This window comes from Callorhinchus milii, unplaced genomic scaffold (genome assembly GCF_018977255.1).
Source record: "Callorhinchus milii isolate IMCB2004 unplaced genomic scaffold, IMCB_Cmil_1.0 Scaffold8, whole genome shotgun sequence".
NCBI lineage: Eukaryota > Metazoa > Chordata > Chondrichthyes > Chimaeriformes > Callorhinchidae > Callorhinchus > Callorhinchus milii.
Window position 1 is genome coordinate 11989152 of NW_024704749.1, and position 18829 is coordinate 12007980.

Consider the following 18829-nt stretch of genomic DNA (forward strand, 5'->3'; position numbering starts at 1 on the left):
TTTCTTTAGCCCAGGCCTCGGATTAGCAAAATACTGCAGCTACTGGCAATCTGAAATAAAAATAAGTGGCTGTGAACACTCAGTGAGTGTCTATGGAGAGGAAAGTGGGTTCCCAGTGACTTCAAATCGCTTGTTTCATTAGGAACAAAACAGCAGCAGCTTTTGATTTTCTTTTATCTCTGGTTCAATATCGATGAAAACAGCTGTCCTGGTAGATTGGACATACAAACAATATCTTATTGTTCCAAGTTAACATACTGCATTTATTAGTTTAATTTTGATCTCTTAACAAGTTACGAAGTTATCATCTTTACAGTTGAGGAAACTGTTTGCACAGTAGACTGGCCCCAGTGCTATGTTCTGGGCAAATAGTCACCAGGCGGGCGTTCAATAAGGCAAAGTGTCAGAAACAGGAGGCTGCCACACACTACACTGGCCTTTAAACCTGGTTAAAGTTAAACAGTTAATTACTCAACTCCCCCCTCAACAACACAGCCTCCTGTCCCCAGGTAATGAGAACCATTTATAAAAAGGACTCATCATACACAAATATTATTAAATCACTATCTACATTACACACGTTTTGAATTGATTTCATCAGCTGAACTGGATGTCATGGGCCCTTTGCCGTCACCTACAGACAGACCATTACACGGCTGGTAGGGGTGGTGCTGTACTTGGAAGAAAGGCAATGGTATCACAACAGTAATAAGTGACACAAACACGTCGCACAACAGAAAGTCTGTGAGAATCTAACGCAAACCACAATATAAAAATCCACAAATCACTGGTTTACTTCTACAGAAGTATGTAGGAACTTAATAGACTTTGTTACACACCATTAAGAAACTGATTTACAGTATTTTAGACAGGGACTGACTTGTACTCGATTTATACACTTAATATTTCAGACTTGCACATCATTAAAGCACTTTTTTTTAAAAATCAACACAGTGTGCTGAAACTCTAAAAAGAGTTAAAAATGCTTTCATCCTGTGCAATTTAGCGTTATTTTTATTCTTTCCTCATCGCGCAATCCTGTTTATCACAAATACACCGTAATAAACGTACCATAAATAAGTGTTGCGTCCGAGAGGTGTGGTGGGAGAGTTCAGTGCAAGTATGACCTGCACATTACCTGTTGGCACTCGGGTGTAGGAGCGACTGAAAGCAACTACAAAGCAGGAGCCATAACATTCTTATGCAGATGTGCTGCACCATCTCAGACTCCAACCCCAGCTGCCATCACTGATGAAGCCGTCATCCTGTAGCCTCTCTGTGTGTCCCACTTGCTGCATCTCATCATACTGTCACAACAGACCTTGGTTTAATTTTTTTTAAAAATCAAATAAAAAAGGCACTAAAAAGCTTGCTAAAGCTACAGATGTGATTTCTTTCAGGTCAAATTATATTTAATTGCCACTGAAAAACATACTGCCACTACCTTGTACCCAACAGAGTACAAATAATGCCCTATATTTAGCAGGTCATTATTTGTCACTAATTTCTGTGTTACTTTTATAGTTCACCATTCTGGTAAAAGGTGAACTTGCCTTGTATAATGTATTGGCCTATAGCACAGAACACAAGACACAATGCGACTCCCAACCAACATTGTGGGCTAAAATAAAACGAGGTGCGATCGAGGCCTTTTTTAAAAAAAAAGTGGCTCAATTTCACACTTAGCAATTTCATAAACATTAAAGTGGAAAAAAAAACAGCGTGTTACTAACACCTGTCGTCGGCAGTAAGTATTGTGTCCTCGGAACCCAGTGCCTCAGTTATTTCGGAGAAGCTATCATGTTATCACAGCAAAAAAAAAGGGTGAAATAAAAAGCTTAAAATACCTTCACTTTAGATGAAGAAATGAAACAAAAACACAAATGGGGCCCCGTACCTGGCTGTAAGGAAATACAAGGTGAAAAGTGATCAACAGCAACAGAACATCAGGAAGCAGCCACTGTACATTATAGGGACCAGGATGCCACATTCTGGGCTCCCCAACACTCGGCTTTTGCCAACCTGTGCCTCCGCTCCGGAATTAGGTAAGCGGGATGTGCCCCTCCAGGGAGAGAGAGAGAGAACAATCTATCTCTGGGATTTCCACGTGTAGGTGAGATACGTGGAATTCTCAGTTTGGCTCGGATACTGTTAAGCACAGTGATGGGTTTCCACCTGTGTCAGATACCCAGCTGACCCCCAAACAAATACATTGGAAGATTAATATCCCTGTTTCTCCCCCGACCTTTGAACACTTAGTGACATAACAACAGAAGAGGTTACAGATCAGAAGGTTCAGTGAAGTGTAGAATCCTCAGCACCTGAGAGTGGCTGGCGTAGGCTGGGCTATAGCGCCCTGGGCTGCCCACCTCTACCGAGTGAGAGGAACTGCCGTGCTTCGCTGGGCTGTAGCACAGAGGACTCGGTCTGCCCAGAGTGCTGCACGGAGAGCCTGGGGTAAGGGATTGCATGTTTGGTCTCCTCTTCAGTACAGCAGGACTTGGCCAACTGCAGAGAGAGACAAACACAGCTTGTGAAACAACACATACACAGCGTTTCATTTGATTGTATAGCGCTGCTGCTTTTCGCCACAAAATATACAGTCAAACCACTTTACAGATTATTCCTTGAAGTGAGGAATGATAAGGCGCTCTATCTTATCAAGTGAAAGGATGATTATTACATTGATTGTAATAGTCCTGTAGCTCAGTGGTTAGAGCACATGGTTTGCAAGCGAGAGACCTGGGTTCAATTCCAGTTTCCTTACTCCACACAGAGCCTAATAATAATCCCTCCAAAAACCAAAAACAATAATAAATTGGTCATTTTCAATCTACGACTGTTTGTGGGACATTGCTGTGCGCAATTGGCTGCCGCGTTCGCCCACAAATATCCAGTCAATTCACTTTACAGTGTGTTCTGTGAAGCGCTTTGGGACGTCCTCCCGACGTGAAAAGTGCTATATCAAATGCAAGGATTATTATTAGCTCTACTTAAAAGAATCCTGTGTCTGAAGCTCAGGTGCCAGTTATGTGTTGGGTGTTTAGGTTCATGTGTCCGCACCTACCAGTCTCTTTAGGCCAAACCCACCTCTCCATCTCAGATGCAGAGTAGCTCTGTAAACCAGTCTTCCACCGGCTTAAACAGGGGAACATCTGTCCATCGATGTCCACTCCTTTCACTGCAGCGAGAACATCCCTGTCAAGCTTGCTTGGTTCATCACTGAGTGGAGGGAAAGGGAATAACGTAAGTGCAGCACTGTATAGCCTTCACACAAAGGAAATGACAGACTCTCTGTTTTTAATATCGATTTTAAACTCCCACAGGAAAAGGATACATATTTTAGTAAAATATTTATTGTTCTGCAAGAAACAATGATGGAACCTTTTAACACGGCACAGATATCTGCCCCTCTAAGGCTGTTGATTTCATTTATTGTTACTACTGTTTTGCCCACAAAACAGTCAAAACCAGTATATACTGTGAAGCACTCTGAGGCATCTCATAACGTGATAAATTGCTAAATCAAATGTAAGGATTAATACTGATGTGCAGATCGAAAGAGTATTCTGCTGTAAGTCTGGCTTGGGCTTAAATCCCATTGCACAGATGAAAGGATAGTGCATTAGTTCACTGCATCACCCAACAGTCCATTATGGAAAGTTTAATTCCTAAAAAAAACACCTTCCATAAAAGGATTTTCGACACAAAAGCACAGCTGCACATTAAGGTCAGTCGCTTACCCAACTAGAAACATCTCCTTCATGGCTCCTTTTTTTGACGACACTGGGCCGTGCCAGGAAAGTTGCTGGTGTAGATGCTCTGGGAATTTGCAGATGTTCTCCAGTTGCAGACTAGGACGAGGGTTGAGTTGGCTTGGCTCAGTCTGTGCTGAAACAGTCACAGAAGTGGTCTCCCAGCTGGAGAACTCTCTGTCCTGTAGGCCACATGACTGCCTTGATCACAGTTCCTCTCAGTTTCCAGCTGTAAAGTTGCTATCTGTGCCGTGCAGTGCGACAGATACTCGGAGATCTCAGCCGTGCTGCGTTGCTCTTTATTACTGCCTTCTGCCCCGAAGCAGCTTGTAGTTGCTGTGAGTGACGTCTTGCCTTCCCCCAGTGTGGTTATGGCTATATCAGTCTCAATGAGATCTCCTTTACCACACTCCACACCTCGGTCACCTGCAGCAGGTTTTTCAATCTCTGCTGACACCTGTGTCAGTTTTCCTTCCCCTGACTCTGTGTCGGGCTCATTCTCACTGTCCATCTCCTCACACTCTTGTTCTGCCATCAGACAGGTTGCGGATCTTTCGCCGAACAAATGTCTCTCTTCCTCGTTATCTCGTAGTGAAAGTTTCTCAAACTCGGCCATTAAGTTAGACACCGGAGAGAGGAGAGTTTCGCAGATGGAGTTTGTCTGAGATCGTGAATGTCGCTCACCAGCAATGGGAGTACAGACGCCATTCAGACTGGGCGAGATTTCTTTATCAGTCTGCAAACTCAGAGCGTCCGTTGAATCAATAATGTCCACTGCCCTCTCCACTGGGAGAATGTGACATCCGTTTTCCTCTATAGCACCAGGGCTGTTGCTCAAGCCGGCCAGGGATTTGCTGATATTTAGGGCAGCATTCTGTCGGTTTTTTATTTCTTCCAAACTGATGTCATCATCGTCATCATCCAGAAACGCACTCACGGAGATCGAGTTGCAGTATTTGCTTGTTTTCCCTGCTTTTAAGGCAAATAAAATATTTTTTTTATGTTCCAAACACAAAGCTCTTCATAAACATAACTGTGACTATTTGAACTTAAAATGACTGAAGCGAGTGTTCCACCTCACAAAAGAGAATCCTATTTAAAGATCGGCAACAAACAACAACACATGGCATTTATATAGTTTATATAGCACTTTTCACGTTGGAAGGACGTCCCAATTATGGGTCATTAATTCTATCTGATATCAATGAGGGAAGGTTGTCATTTAAACGGTGAGCGATTATATGATAGGAAACCACCAGTGAAATTACACAAGATATTGTTTTCAAATCACTGGATCAGGGGAAAGACTCCTGTGTGTCTCTGGCAACTTCACTTCTTCCCCACCACATGGCGATTTATATCCCACAGCCTTGTAAGCACATTAATAAAACAATAAAATAGATCAGTCACTTTCACGGCTATTTATGGGGACATCACTGAGTGCAAACTGGTTGCTGCATTTGCCTTACAAAATACAGACAATGCGATCAAACAGAAAAAAAAACATGATTTGAGACATCTTTCCGATGTGAAAGCTGCTGTATCAAATACAAGGATTATTATTATTAGCCAATATCCAGTTTCGCCACCTGTGACTGACAAGGCCCCTACTTTCTATTTTGTCAAATCAAAACTCCACATTTCCACCAGAGAAAAAAGTGACCTACAAAATGTCAATGTGGAGTCCTGAAGCTCAGTGGTTAGAGCACTCGCCTCGCAAGCGAAAGATCTGGGTTCAATTTCCAGCAGGGCGAAATGTTGGGCAAGTTTTCTTACTCCACACGTCTCTGCTTACCGAGCAGTAAGTAGGAACCTGGTTGTTAGTCGATTGGCGGATTGCTTTTCCGGGGGTAATAATTCCTTCCAAAAAATAATAAATTGTTCACTCGATCCATGACTGTTTGTGGGAGGTCGCTGGGTGCAATTGGCTGTTGCGTTTCACCCGTAAAATACAATTAATTCACTTTACAGAATATTCTGTGAAGTGAAGGCGAAGATGATAAGGCTCTATATCAAATGCAAGGAATGTCTGTCTGAGGTTTAGGGATACACGTGGTTGGTAATGTTTATACTCACCACTCGAGGGAGGGCTTTTGAACTTATTGCACATAAAATTATCTCCTTCGTGTTCGTGTCTTTTACTGGACTCCTTCCTGCTCAAATACTCCTCGATTCTCCGGAGACCTTCCGGCATGGCCAGGTCGGTGAAGCAGCCCAGGAATTCCCAGTATTCTGCCCAGGGATACCCCATTTCGTGAGCCAGATGCCTACCGGGGTGAACGTTAGGATAGTGTGAAACTCTCACTACAAGCAAACCCAATGTAGCAAAACAATCCACAATGTCAAAAGTTTTTGTTTTAATTCCTGTGAAGCGCTTTGAACCAATGTGACGTGTTAGGGGGCTGTAAACATACAAGGCTTTACTTGTTACCTGTTGTTCCTGATACAAGTTTTATTTTAGATTTGACTCGAAAAGCATTCGGCTTGGTAACAATGGACTCAAGATGTGAAAGATTGGCTTTAAACCGCAATACTCAGGGAAGCAGTAAAGATCAGTGGTTTTCGAATCGGTCAGAGTACAGTATTGCCAACTCAATCAACTGACAAGCTGGAAACCAGCTGCCCCCTCTGCCCCCAGAGCTAACATGTCTCTACAGTCTCGTCACGCTTTCTCCTCACAACAACTTGCACTTATACAGTGCCCTTCAAGCTGTGTGGAGAGCGCTTTCTCCTTACCTCCCAACTCTCTCGTAGCCTCGCTCGGGGTCTGCCTTTTTAAACTGATGGAAGAGGTTTGTTCTCTCTCGAGGTGGAGTCTTCCACACTCGTCGAAATTCATCCGCCTGCATTAAACACACAAACACTGAAGCTCAGTGTGTTCGGGGTAACAGCATTCTGGGGGATTACTGCCAAACGTTTATTAAAGATTGTTTCACATTGAAGAGTCTGAAAGTGATGGCCATATACACGGGCTCTTCCCAAACACACAACACAAGAGGCTGAGAACATCTCTGGCTGATCTCATTATCTGGCTTCAGCTCCTGGAGACGGAGTTTCTCCTCAAAGCAGCGTCAAGACACTCGGCCGACAGCTATAAGATGGTCGGGCTGGCTCTGTGGTGGTAATTACCTCACACTGTAATCCAGATGAGCCCAGTGGTCACGGGTACAATCTTTTTTAAAAAAAGTACAATATTCGAAGGCGTGCAAGACGCAGTAGTGTAATAGATTGCAGCTTCCGTTAATACCTTAACCAGACCAGCCTCAACTTCTTAGAAACAGTCCCTGGATTCGAGCGATAGTGGAATGAGAAAGCAACGCGGTTACCTTACTGGGTGTCATGGGTCCTGCAAAGGCTCTAACGGCCATAACTGGATCCTTAGGGTTCCCAGTCAGCCTGGGTAGAGATGCACAGGACAGGTTATCTGACTGCTCAGGCGACCAGGGGAAACCAATGACAGGCAGGGCGGAGTTGTCAGTGTCCCTGAGCAATGGCACGTAATATCGATCTGAAACAGAATATTAGTGTTTGAGGTTTGGGCAGTGCTAAGTGACAGCTACAAACTCACTGTGACTGTCTGTAGAGCTAACACTCCATCGAAGCATCCGGGCAGTCTATCTACTCCACAAAGCAGCCTGGTGTCTGGCTGAAGGTGTTTCTCTTAACAGCAGAGACACAGACGCATTATGTTATTATTATGTTAGGCTCAGGGCATAGCAAGCTACAAAGCCACAGGCATTGGGTAACAATCTGAGAGGAGCCACAAGCTCAAACACAAATAAGTTGCATTAAAGGGTCAGTGGGAATTTATTTGGTATTTCCCAATAGTAGTTCTTAATTTTTACTTTAGTCTCTGAAATTGTTAAAAATCCTATGGCACTATACGAAAAGAGAAGGGAGTTTCTCGCTCCCGGGCACTCATTCCATGTTTGTGGGACACTGCTGTGCGCAACTGGCTGCGGCGTTTTGCCCTCAAATACACAGTAAATTGACTTTACAGTATATCCTGTGAAGCGCTTTGAGATGTTTCAATAAGGCGCTATGTGAAATGCAAGGATTATTATTAGTTTCTTTTTTATATTTTTATATTGCACTTGTGTCAAAAAGTGATTACTGTGCTTTAGTTCAGAATTGCTCTGAAGGGAAACTGAAATGTTATTTGCTGTTGGACTTACCCTGTAAATACTCTCTGATTTTTTCCTTTAACTCCTCACTGTGGGTTCTGCTCCTCTCACAGATAACCTATTGGAAGGCAAATCACAATTATCTGTGTCTTTTGAAAAAGAAAAATCAGATAAAATTTACAATGGATTGTCAGAGAGGAACACAGGAATCAGAGTCTTACCTCTAGAGGAGTGTGTTCATACTTGTTCTTCGACGTTTTGACAATGTCAGGATGGGAACATAACACATTAACCACTTCAGCATGTCCAAACTTGCAAGCAAAGTGCAGAGGAGTATCAAACCCCTGACAGTAAAATAAAAGTGAGATCCGGTTACAGTGCAGCCACTGAAAGTAAAATGTCTACAGTATAAAAAATTCTACTAAAAAGTAGATACGAGAAAATTCATGTTTTCCTCTATAAATCATATTTATAATTTTGAGGAAAAAAAAGCCACAACATAAAATCATTCAAGAAATAAATGGGTGTTAAATGAGCTGAGGGCAAATCCTCAATTTGTCACTAAAACTCTGCTCAGCAAATGCTGTTATATCTCTAAATGGCTGGCGAGATGTCAACAGTTCATGTTGTTTTCATATCATTAATAATAATCTTTGCATTTGCTATAGTGGCTTATTACCTTCAAAGCCCTCCACGGTCTTGCTCCCCCCTACTTCTCTGACCTCCTAACCCCCTACCATCCTGTTCGCTCCCTCCTCTCAGTCGGCTCCGGCCTGCTTAATGTCCCCCGCCTTGTTCACCCCACTATTGGTGGATGGGCCTTCTGCCACTCAGCTCCCACCCTCTGGAACTCCATCCCCAGCCCCTCCGTCTCGCCCCATCCCTCACCACCTTCAAGACCCACCTCAAGACCCTCCTGTACGACCGTGCTTTTGATCTCCCTGCTTTCCCCCCTGCCCTTCAACCTCCCCCACCCCGAACCCCATCTCGGGTCTGTAACTCTGTCTGTCCAGTGCCTTGGGACGTCCTCCCAACGTGAAAGGCGCTATAATCCCTCCAAAACCAAAAACAATAATAAAATTGGTCATTTTCAATCTACGACTGTTTGTGGGACATTGCTGTGCGCAATTGGCTGCCGCGTTCGCCCACAAATTTACAGTCAATTCACTTTACAGTGTGTTCTGTGAAGCGCTTTGGGACGTCCTTCCGACGTGAAAAGCGCTATATCAAATGCAAGGATTATTATTATTATTATTATTATTATTATTATTATTATACAAATGTAATTTTGTTGTTGTTGTTTTCACTTCATTGAAATGTCTCCAGGGCTTCCCAGAATATATTGCAAAGTGAATTAACTGTATGTTTTGTGGGTGAAACCCAACAACCAATTGCGCACATGTCCCACAAACAGTTATTAATAATGATATCAAATAGCATCACTTAATAAGAATAATCATCAATGAGCAACTGGGGCTCAACAAATTTAACCAGAGCTATTTTCCCACTTCGAAAAGTCTCAAGATTTCTACATGTATCCAGTGTACAGCTATTTAAAGAAAGGAAACAGCTTTAGAATGAATATTAAGATGTGAGGACACCTTTGTTGTTCACGGAGAGAAAAGAGAAATGGGTACAAACCACTTTATCAGGTGTGTTGAGGTAAAGGTCGACAATATATTTGATGCGTTTCTGCAGCATAATCTCATTGTCGTCTGGATACATCAGCAACATGAATTCAGGGTTCTCCAACGTGTCCAACAGAAACTGGCAAATCAGTGGCTGATTTTCCTTGGCAGCAACATGCATGGCATTGTACCGACAGCCTTCCTACAATCCAGAGAAACAACCATCTGATTCACCTTCGAAAAGTTACCGTTTCCCTTTTACAGAGTTATACTTTTCCTTCTTTGTTCCAGTGGAGAGAATTAATTCCCGGGTGTTCATTTTAAACCCGTCATTCCTGAACCAAGGTGTGTGATCCGGATCATCTCTCTGTCTCTTGAGTTTTAATGAACAAAGTGTCCTAATTTTTTTGGTCAGCCAGTGTTTGACATCAGTGTGCTTAAGAGTATCCAAATCAAGCTGAGATTTCCATGCATCCCACCCACACATGGAAATCCCAGAGATAGGTTGTTGGAATGGAATGTGTACTCTTGCTCCCTGGAGGGACACATCCTGCTTACCTAATTCCGGAAAGTGTTAGGAGCAGGTTGGCAAGAGCCAAGCCTCGGGGTCAGAGTGTGCAATGGGGGTAACTGCTGTTGTCTAACCAGCTAAAACAGCAGAGCTTGCCATTGCTACTGTCCTGTCGAACCAGGTCTACTAGTTATTAACGGGCACCTGATCACCAACCTGTAAAACTGTGGGATTGTCTCCAGAGCCGATCAGGTAGCGTGGATTACTCCACACATAATCAAACAGGGCCGACTTATCTCCTTTCTCCACAGCCTTGCGAAGCTTGGACGTCAGGTCCTGGGAGCGTGGGCTTTTGTAACTGTTTGCCCGCTCCCTGTTTGCAGTTTCCACGTCGGGAGACATTCCATCTGTCAAACAGACAAAAACAAGCATCAAGCTTCAGGTTTGGCTTCAGTCTGAACGAAGGAGCATCAGGATGAGATATCCTTCTCATTCTCGTTGCAAATACAGTAACATCTCACTTTGATGCAATTGGGAAAAGTTTATGTGAACTCTTCAGGGAGACGTGGTACTAACAGCAGCAGATCTATTAAGAAGTGGAATACAGTCACGCTAAAAAAAATCATATCCCCATTCCATTTGAAGCATCCAACAGGAACCCAAACCTTCTGACATTTTTTTAAGAAACTGAGAGACATCCAATAACAACAATAACTTGCATTTATATATTGTCCTTCACGCAGGGCATCATCTCAGATCGCTTTTTCCATGTACGTACTTACCTCTGTTATACATGACTCCAGCTTTCACTGGAGATACACAAGCAGATGACTTGCTCGGGGAGGGGTAGTAATCACAAATGCCTCTAGCAAACTTCTCTGCATCTTCCCGGCTAGTGAAAGCCTTGAACCTGGAGCCTTTCATCAGCTTTACAGCCTGGAGAGCTTCCTTTTTATCCGAATACACATGGGCTCGGTCTGTTTGGGGGAAGCAATCACACACCAGGGTTACAGAAGTAAGCAACAGTCAATAGCAGTCATACCCACCAGAAGTTCCAGATATCTAAAGCAATTCCTTTCCTGATTTGCTCTTAGAAAGTTTATAGCTGAAGAACACACCAATTTTAGCTTTTCCTCTATATCACACAAATATAATGCAAGTCAACCCCACATGCAACACACTCTACAACACTCCAATAAACCTAAATGCACAAATTTCATCACCTTGAAAACTCAACTATCTTGGTTAAAACAGGTTACTCTGATGGCCTAGTGGGTTAAGGCTCAATATAAAAATCATGTAATTGAACATGTTAAAAATTTGAGATGGTTTAACTTGTGTGTTCCAGTACAGAAGGCTTCAGATAGAAGTTCTGCGTGAAGCAAACCTGCACCCGAGGTGACTCTCCATCTCATTCAACCCAGGACAGCGAGGGGAAGCTAGGTACAAGTGGGAGATTATTGAACTATAAACTAAATATTTTCTCTTTCTTTCCTCTATACTCTTTCTCATTCTGAACTCTAATGTCTCAGAGATTGCCATGCTCTTTCCCTTCCTCCAGTTTTCTCTATTACTTTCTGCCACATTCCTCACATAAGGAGCGTAAATTAGAAAATGTACGATTGACCTTCAAAGAGACAGGACTTTACTCTGATTGAGTTACAGGTAGAATGATATCATGTGTGTGAGCTTACCATTCCTGGACATGATGTCATCCCAGACTGGACAAACCCCATAATATAGTGAGGAGGCCGAGGGGGCTGAACCTCGTGGCTGCTGGGAGCTGGTTTGCAAGCCATTAAAAGCCAGGTTATTCGTGTTTGACAATGCTGTCTCGTCTGGAGGGTTCAGGCCCACGTCGTACCCAAAATGTCCATCTTCGCAGCTGCTTGAAACACCGGGCGACCCACTGTCATCCTTCTCCCCGGGCTTTGCTGAAACACTGATTGGTTCTGGTACCTTGTTGGTTTCTCCTCCTGCCCGTTGCACCAACAAAGCCTGTGCTAGCCGCTTCTCAAAAATGAAGCGAGTGGTTGGAGTTATGGGTCCGCATTTCAGTCCAGCATCGATGATTTCCTGTCGCAGCTCATCGTGGCTAAGCTGCTTTAGTCTGGTCAAAATAGCTTCCATCCTTTATTCACCTGCAGGAGAGAAATATGGAATTTTATAGACTACACAACAAGGAAATAGCCCACTCATCCCTGAGCCCCCAATAACAGTTTGTATACTCCACACCAGCCTCTACACTCCCTTACCCCATTCTCTTTGCTCTTGTGTATGCAACAAGTTTCCTCATAAATGTATTGCTTCCAAAATATTTTTGCTTTCTGTTTGATAGGAAACCAAGACAGCTTCAAACTGTTCTTTACGCAAGTGTTTGCGTTACTGTGGGAATGATCATCTCATGCTTAATACTAGGCTTAATACTGTTTATACATTGTTTAAATATTGAATGAATAGTTGGAGCATTACTGGCTTGTAATTCTACAGAGAGGTTTCAGATGACATTCTGTTGCACTTCATAACTATCATTGTGCTATAATCTTTACATATAGCGCACACCATTTTATATTAAAAGTGGATCTAAATTCCAACTGATTATTATGAAAACGATATTTGAGGTGAATTTCACACCTAACAGGAACGATTTGACATAAAGCCACATGCCAGCTGAGTATGAGTTATAAAGAATTCCAGTGCTTGAGCCCTGATTAAGCTTTAAATCCCAGCTCTAATTTATCGCTCATTTTCAAATGAAACAGTTGCTTTTTAAAGTGTTTCAGCAACATTTGGACTCTCTTCCATTCAGACTTTTTAAATTGCCATTGCTGTACCTCAATCTAAAGCCATTGAGAGAACTTGACAGTCCTTTGTGACGCAGCTGGTGTTCCTGCAGTGAGGGTGGGACCTACCCCAAAAACAGCAGCTCCCACGGGATCAGCCAGATGAGAACTGCCTGAGGTTCTTATGGGCCAATAAGCGTGTGACACCATGACTGAAACTACAGGCGACAAGTAGTCTCACAGATCTGCTCTCTCTCTCTCTCGTCCCAGGGGAGGAACAGCAAATAGGGAATGTCAGCCTGAAGGTCAGCACCAGCCAGTCTGAAGCCAAAAATATTAGCTGCAATATTGACTGGTGCGTCTGTAATCTGCAAACACAGTCACTTTATAGCGTAATCCTGTGAAGCGCGTTGAAATATTTTGACGACGCTACATCAAATGCAACGGTTATTTTAAACTACACACTGACCACCACCATGGGCAGGGCTTAACGTAGTTGATGAGAAGACCGAGCTGGCAGAGGGGGAGCTGAGGAGGGTGGGTTCTCAGTGTAGAGGAGGGCCAGGGAAAGAAATTTCATTCCATGTGAGGCAAAATTTTACATCAAAATTGCCATGTGCATCAGATACAGATTCCTCAGGACAGCTGCTAGTCTGAGGAATTATCCACTTGTTTTGTAGAACTTCCCCTCCCAATCTGACAAGAGCACGGAATTTGTCCTCAAGATGATAAGGCAAAACCACCAAATCAGGCTCCACCAATGTAAAGTGCTCCGAGACTTCTCTTTATGAAGGGCTCTATATAAATGTGGTTATTGCGTCCATCCATATAACTGAGCTAACTGCAGAGTTTCTCTGGTTATCAGGCAGATATTGGAATAATCTAACAATATCTGTCATTTTCCAATTAAATTTATTGATCAGAACAAATTAAAACACCCTCCAAATTATCGCTAAAGGGAAGCCAATAAACCAGCAGAAACAATGAACTGGAAAAGCACAGATGCCAGTCTTTTAAAGGCAACGTATCTGACCCCGTATGGATGTCCTCCAGGTTCCTGAAGAACAACACACAGCATGTGTACAAATTACACCAAATGTTTTACTAAGTCACATGCAAAGGCTTTTGTGGAAGAAATCCTATGGTTTTCATGACATCCTCAATCCTTATCAAGCCAGATAATCTGGCTGCAAGGATGGACAGCTGCAATGATTAGGTATGTACAGTATGCAACGATCCAGGCCTATTTCTGGATTACACATTCATCTTGTGTAGGAGGTGTAAAATGACCAACATTTGTACAGTACTGCACATTAAGAATTTATCAGGGAAAGGGATATTGATTCACCTAATCAAATCATATTGGGACTAAATAGAACATTCTTGGATTTACTAAAGACTAGTTTGCACCACAACAATAATAATCGTTGCATTTGATATAGCGCCTTATCACATCTTTGAGACGTCTCAAAGCGCTTCACAGAATATACTGTGAAGTGAATTGACTATATATTTTGTGGGTGAAACAATAATAAATTAAACTTAAGCAATGATCATCCAAATAGGTACAAAGCCCAGAAATATGAATTGTAAGAGATTTTTTAAAAAATGTTTTTATTTATCTCCATTGAAAACTATATTCAGAGTGATAAACGTTCCCTCAGCGACGATGGCCATTAAATATGTAGCAATTGGCAGTAAAGCTCTTTAAAACATTTCCACAAACCACGATCACAACACAACAGTTTCAGAACTTCCTGCATTGACTGTACAAGACACCACCATGAACAGTCTCACAATCTAGGAGCAGAGCGACACAGTGAGTGAGTGGATCACCAACAATATAATAATAATCCTTGCATTTGATACAGCGCCTTTTATCACGTCTGCAAAGCACCTCAAAGTGCTTCACAGAACACATTGTAAAGTGAATTGACTGTAATATGCCGGCAACCTAGAAAAAGGACACCAAAACCACACAGCAAAGGCTTAACAAAAAAATGTTTTTTTTACACACACTCTTATTACAGTTACAAAAAGGGGGTGTGGGGGGGGGAGAAAAAAATATTCAAACCTAGAGATAAGTGACCAGAAAATATACCATCAGGACGTCAGTCAGCCTCAGAAACGCACTGTTCCAGCGCTTTGGGACGTCCTCCCGACGTGAAAGGCGCTCTATAAATGGAATCTTGTTGTTGTTGTTGTTGTTGTTGAAAGGCGCTATACAAACGTAATTTTGTTGTTGTTTAATCACAACACACTGGGCCCCACTGTGCAGAAGGAAGGCTGTACGTGGCGACCCGGGTAGTAAATAGAGACATTAAATATATCCCCTCTTGAAATCAGAACAGTATCTCTGGGCTTTGTAGCTGTTTGAAAGCTCAGCTCAACCCTCCCACTGACAGTCAGTGACAGCGACGGCGACGGTGTTGTCCTATTTCTGTCTGTGACACTCACACACACACAGCACTCGCTTTTTGCGGAGGGTTTATGTCTCAGTCGGTGTTAGTCCCGGACACCCCCCCCCCGCCCCCTCCCCTTCGCCCCCTCACTCTCGTAGCTCTTACTATTTGGGGAAGAAAACGTTCCCAGTCGCACAATAACGGGGACAGAGAGTCCCGACCCTCAGTGTCTGAGCAACAAAAACAGGAAGCGCAGAGCTGAGCTCCAGAGGCGGAGAATAACACGAATGATATAATAATAATAATAAAAGCTGATTATCATTACAATAAATACTGTGATACAGACACTGTGAAGCGGCAGATTTCACCTCAAACCCCCACCGCCCCCCTCCCCCCCCCCCCGGGGGCCCAGGAGCCGCCAACGTCGCCTCAGGGCGGTGTCCGCCCGACAGGAGAGGCCGGAGCCCGCGCTCTCTCAAACACACACACACACCGCGGCCCCGACAACGCCGCCCCGTTACCCCGTAACCCGGTTACCCACCTCCACCTGATCAACATGCTCTGGCGGGACCCGGGGCTCTGGCGGGACCCGGGGCTCTGGCGGGACCCGGGGCTGTGGCGGCGGCGGCCGCGGCTCTGGCGGGACTCGCTGCCGGGCCGGGGTCGTCTGACGGCGGCGGCTCTGGTTGCTGGAGGCCGGTGTTGGCGGAGGCTGTGAGGCCGCGGAGTTGGCGGTTGGAGCCGGGGTTGGGTGTTGGCGGTGGCGGGGCGGAGGGGCCGGTGGCGGGGCTGTGCCGGGCCGGTGGCGCCGGGGTGGGGCCGGTGCCGGGGCGGTGGGGCCGGTGGTGGGGCCGGTGCCGGTGGTGAGGCCGGTGCCGGGGCGGAGGGGCCGGTGGCGGTGGCGGGGCTGTGCCGGGGCGGTGGGGCCGGTGGCGGGGCCGGTGCCGGGGCGGAGGGGCCGGTGGCGGGGCCGGTGCCGGGGCGGAGGGGCCGGTGGCGGGGCTGTGCCGGGGCGGTGGGGCCGGGGTGGGGCCGGTGGCGGGGCTGTGCCGGGGCGGAGGGGCCGGTGCCGGGGCGGCCGGTGCCGGGGCGGAGGGGCCGGTGGCGGTGGGTGAGGGCGGTGGCAGTTGGAGACTCGGGACTGTCCCTCACGCGCTGTCGGCAGCCGCGAGCCGTTCAAACCGTCAGACTGTGAGGACCCCCCCACCCGCTCGCGGCCCCGGGCTGTCTGCGGCGCTGCCTGCGCGCAAACACAGGCTGAGCGACACTTCCCCCGCCCTGCCACCGGGGGCGCCGCAGAGCAGAGACTGTCTGAGCCACAGCGCCCCCCTGCGGCGCGAAGCGATAACAGGTCACACATGTTTTGTGGGTCGTGTTGATGGCACTGCGGAGGTGGCGGCTGTTGACAACAACGAATAGGACTGGAGCAACCGGACCCCGAGTGTCCACACCGGGACCGGCCGTGTGGTTTGGACGGGGGAGAGGTCCCACACCGGCGCTGCTTCTGTTCTTCTGGATGGAAGCAGTCACGGGGCAGAACCGCGTATTTTGCTCTGGAGAAGGGTAGCGGTGGCACTGTCGAGCGCTGCGAGTTGTCCTCCCAAACCTGAACGGCACTCTATAGATGTTCACTGTCTTGTGGGTATATGTGGAACACACACTCCCAACACAAGTAGTTGATCAACTCAACAGGTTGGGCTGAATGGCCAATTCTCGTGATCATATCACTCTGTGGTACTCACTCTAAAGGACTGGGACACGTTTGATCGTTACAGACTCAAAGGAATACATTTTCCAAAAGGCAATTCCTGTGGCGGTGACTGAAGAATGAAATCACACAGTTAGATTCTGTCCCCAAAGTAAGGCAATTCTACCTCCTGTGAAGGCAAAAATGATAAGAATCTAGTTTATTCAAGTGTATTTTTAAAAAAATAAACTAAATAAAAGCAAAAGATTTGAGTGCATATATAGAGATATAAACAGTAAATCAGACACAAGACAAATTGCATTCAATGTCAATTTTTTTTAATCATGTACAGGAAATTCAAACTAGATACACATATACACCCAGCTAATCTGATCCATGCAAATTTCCGATCCCAAGAATAAAGTTTCTCCAGTCAGTTATGTCTTCAAACCATCAGCAAATAGTGTGAAACCAGGAGTCGATAATACCTGGATCCAGCAGCTAAGGTAGAAACAACTGAGGTTTTGCACAAAGGTTGTTGCCATCGATGGAGAGTTTGGATGAAAGTGCCATTTGCTGGAAGTAGCAAAGAGGTAATATCACATGCTCTGGGTGATGTACAAGCAGATAGTGACCCTGTATTAACCAGATTGATTTGCTTCTGTCCAACCTTCGCAATTCATTCAAACCCCTGCAATTACTGACTGCGTACCAGTGCAAACCAACAGGCCTCACAAACGTTTGTGTAAACCTGTGTGCTTTAACAACCCCACTGTACCATTAATACCCTCTTGTAAACAATAATTCATCAATTATTTTTGCATAATACAGCAGCGGTCTTACATTTTAGTAGAGGATCAGCCATTTGGATACTCTCAGGCACGGTGATGGGTTTCCACATGTCAGACACCTACCTGGCTGATCAAATACGTTTCAGAATGAAATGGATTAAGTAACAGTATTAAGCTTTTAACAATGAATATATCTGTTTTGCTTCTGTGTATAAAGTCATATTTGTAACCTTAATGTTATTTCCCCCCTCAATAAGAGCTACTCTTATTTCCCTTTCAAATCATGAGCTGCACATTTCCTGGCAACTCTTGTTATGTTGCTCAAATGTATTTGGGTTAAACACAAACCTGGCAGCTGGCATGAACGAAACATTAGTAAGTTATGTTGGATGTTTGAATACATCAATGTCTGTAGTTTTGTCAAAGAATCCCTCTTGAGATAAATTTCAGTTCCTGTAGATATTCTGCTACAGAGAAATTAAGTGAGTGTTTTTTTTCACACACACTCACATAAGAAAATTAACTCAGTACCTAAGGGATTCTGCCTCCACACCGGACTCTCAATAAACACCCACCCACACATTATCATCAGGTGTTACAAATAAAATATGAACAAATGTGAAATAAATAGTGCAAAAATAAAGAGAATATCACACCTGGATATTTTGAGCAATGATATACAAGTCCATTAAAAGAACATTTTTTTAAAACTACAATTCTAAAACCAGAGGAAAAAAAGTAAGTCAACACAATTACATGTACATTTATAACCAAAAGTGCAAAATGCTGTAATAAGAAACTTCATAGATTAGAACCAAAAAACACAGCTTTTGGAAGAGGGGAAAAAAATTAAAAATATGACTATTTTCAAAGCTCTTTTCAGAACTAGTGTATCTGAAAGGAGTTGTGTAGTGTATTGATTAGAACACTCGCTTCACAAGCTGGCGACAAATTAACATTTTCCCCTCTCTCCCCCTAAAAAAAAGTGTTTTTGTTCTAATGATGAACTTTCCTTTTGTTCGTTCGTCAACAAAACACACAGACACTGAATTACAGTCAATCCTGTGAAGCGTGTTTTACGTGTCCTCACGACATGAAAGGCACTTGTATCAGATGTGATTATTATCATCAAACAAAAAAAACTAACA

At 44.4% G+C, this 18829-nt stretch overlaps 2 protein-coding genes across 2 annotated transcripts; both read right to left on the minus strand.

Annotated features, from left to right (window-relative positions):
• Positions 1 to 2160: 2160 nt before the first annotated feature.
• ankle2 (ankyrin repeat and LEM domain containing 2) lies at positions 2161 to 12163 on the minus strand. The gene is given in 13 exon segments (XM_007901773.2): positions 2161 to 2508; positions 3091 to 3222; positions 3744 to 3903; positions 3906 to 4727; positions 5832 to 6022; positions 6492 to 6598; positions 7082 to 7263; positions 7931 to 7997; positions 8101 to 8223; positions 9521 to 9709; positions 10235 to 10425; positions 10801 to 10995; positions 11713 to 12163. Coding segments are annotated over 13 exon segments (3024 nt in total). The 5' UTR covers positions 12149 to 12163; the 3' UTR covers positions 2161 to 2279.
• Positions 12164 to 15720: 3557 nt separating this feature from the next.
• LOC121849565 (basic proline-rich protein-like) lies at positions 15721 to 16563 on the minus strand. Its single transcript, XM_042337396.1, has one exon. It carries the CDS (start codon positions 16561 to 16563, stop codon positions 15721 to 15723), a length of 843 nt encoding a protein of 280 aa, XP_042193330.1.
• Between the last annotated feature and the right edge of the window lie 2266 nt (positions 16564 to 18829).

Coding starts and splice junctions, on each gene's coding strand:
- LOC121849565 (XM_042337396.1), bottom strand. CDS start 16,563: ATGTGTGACCTGTTATCGCTTCGCGCCGCAGGGGGGCGCTGTGGCTCA.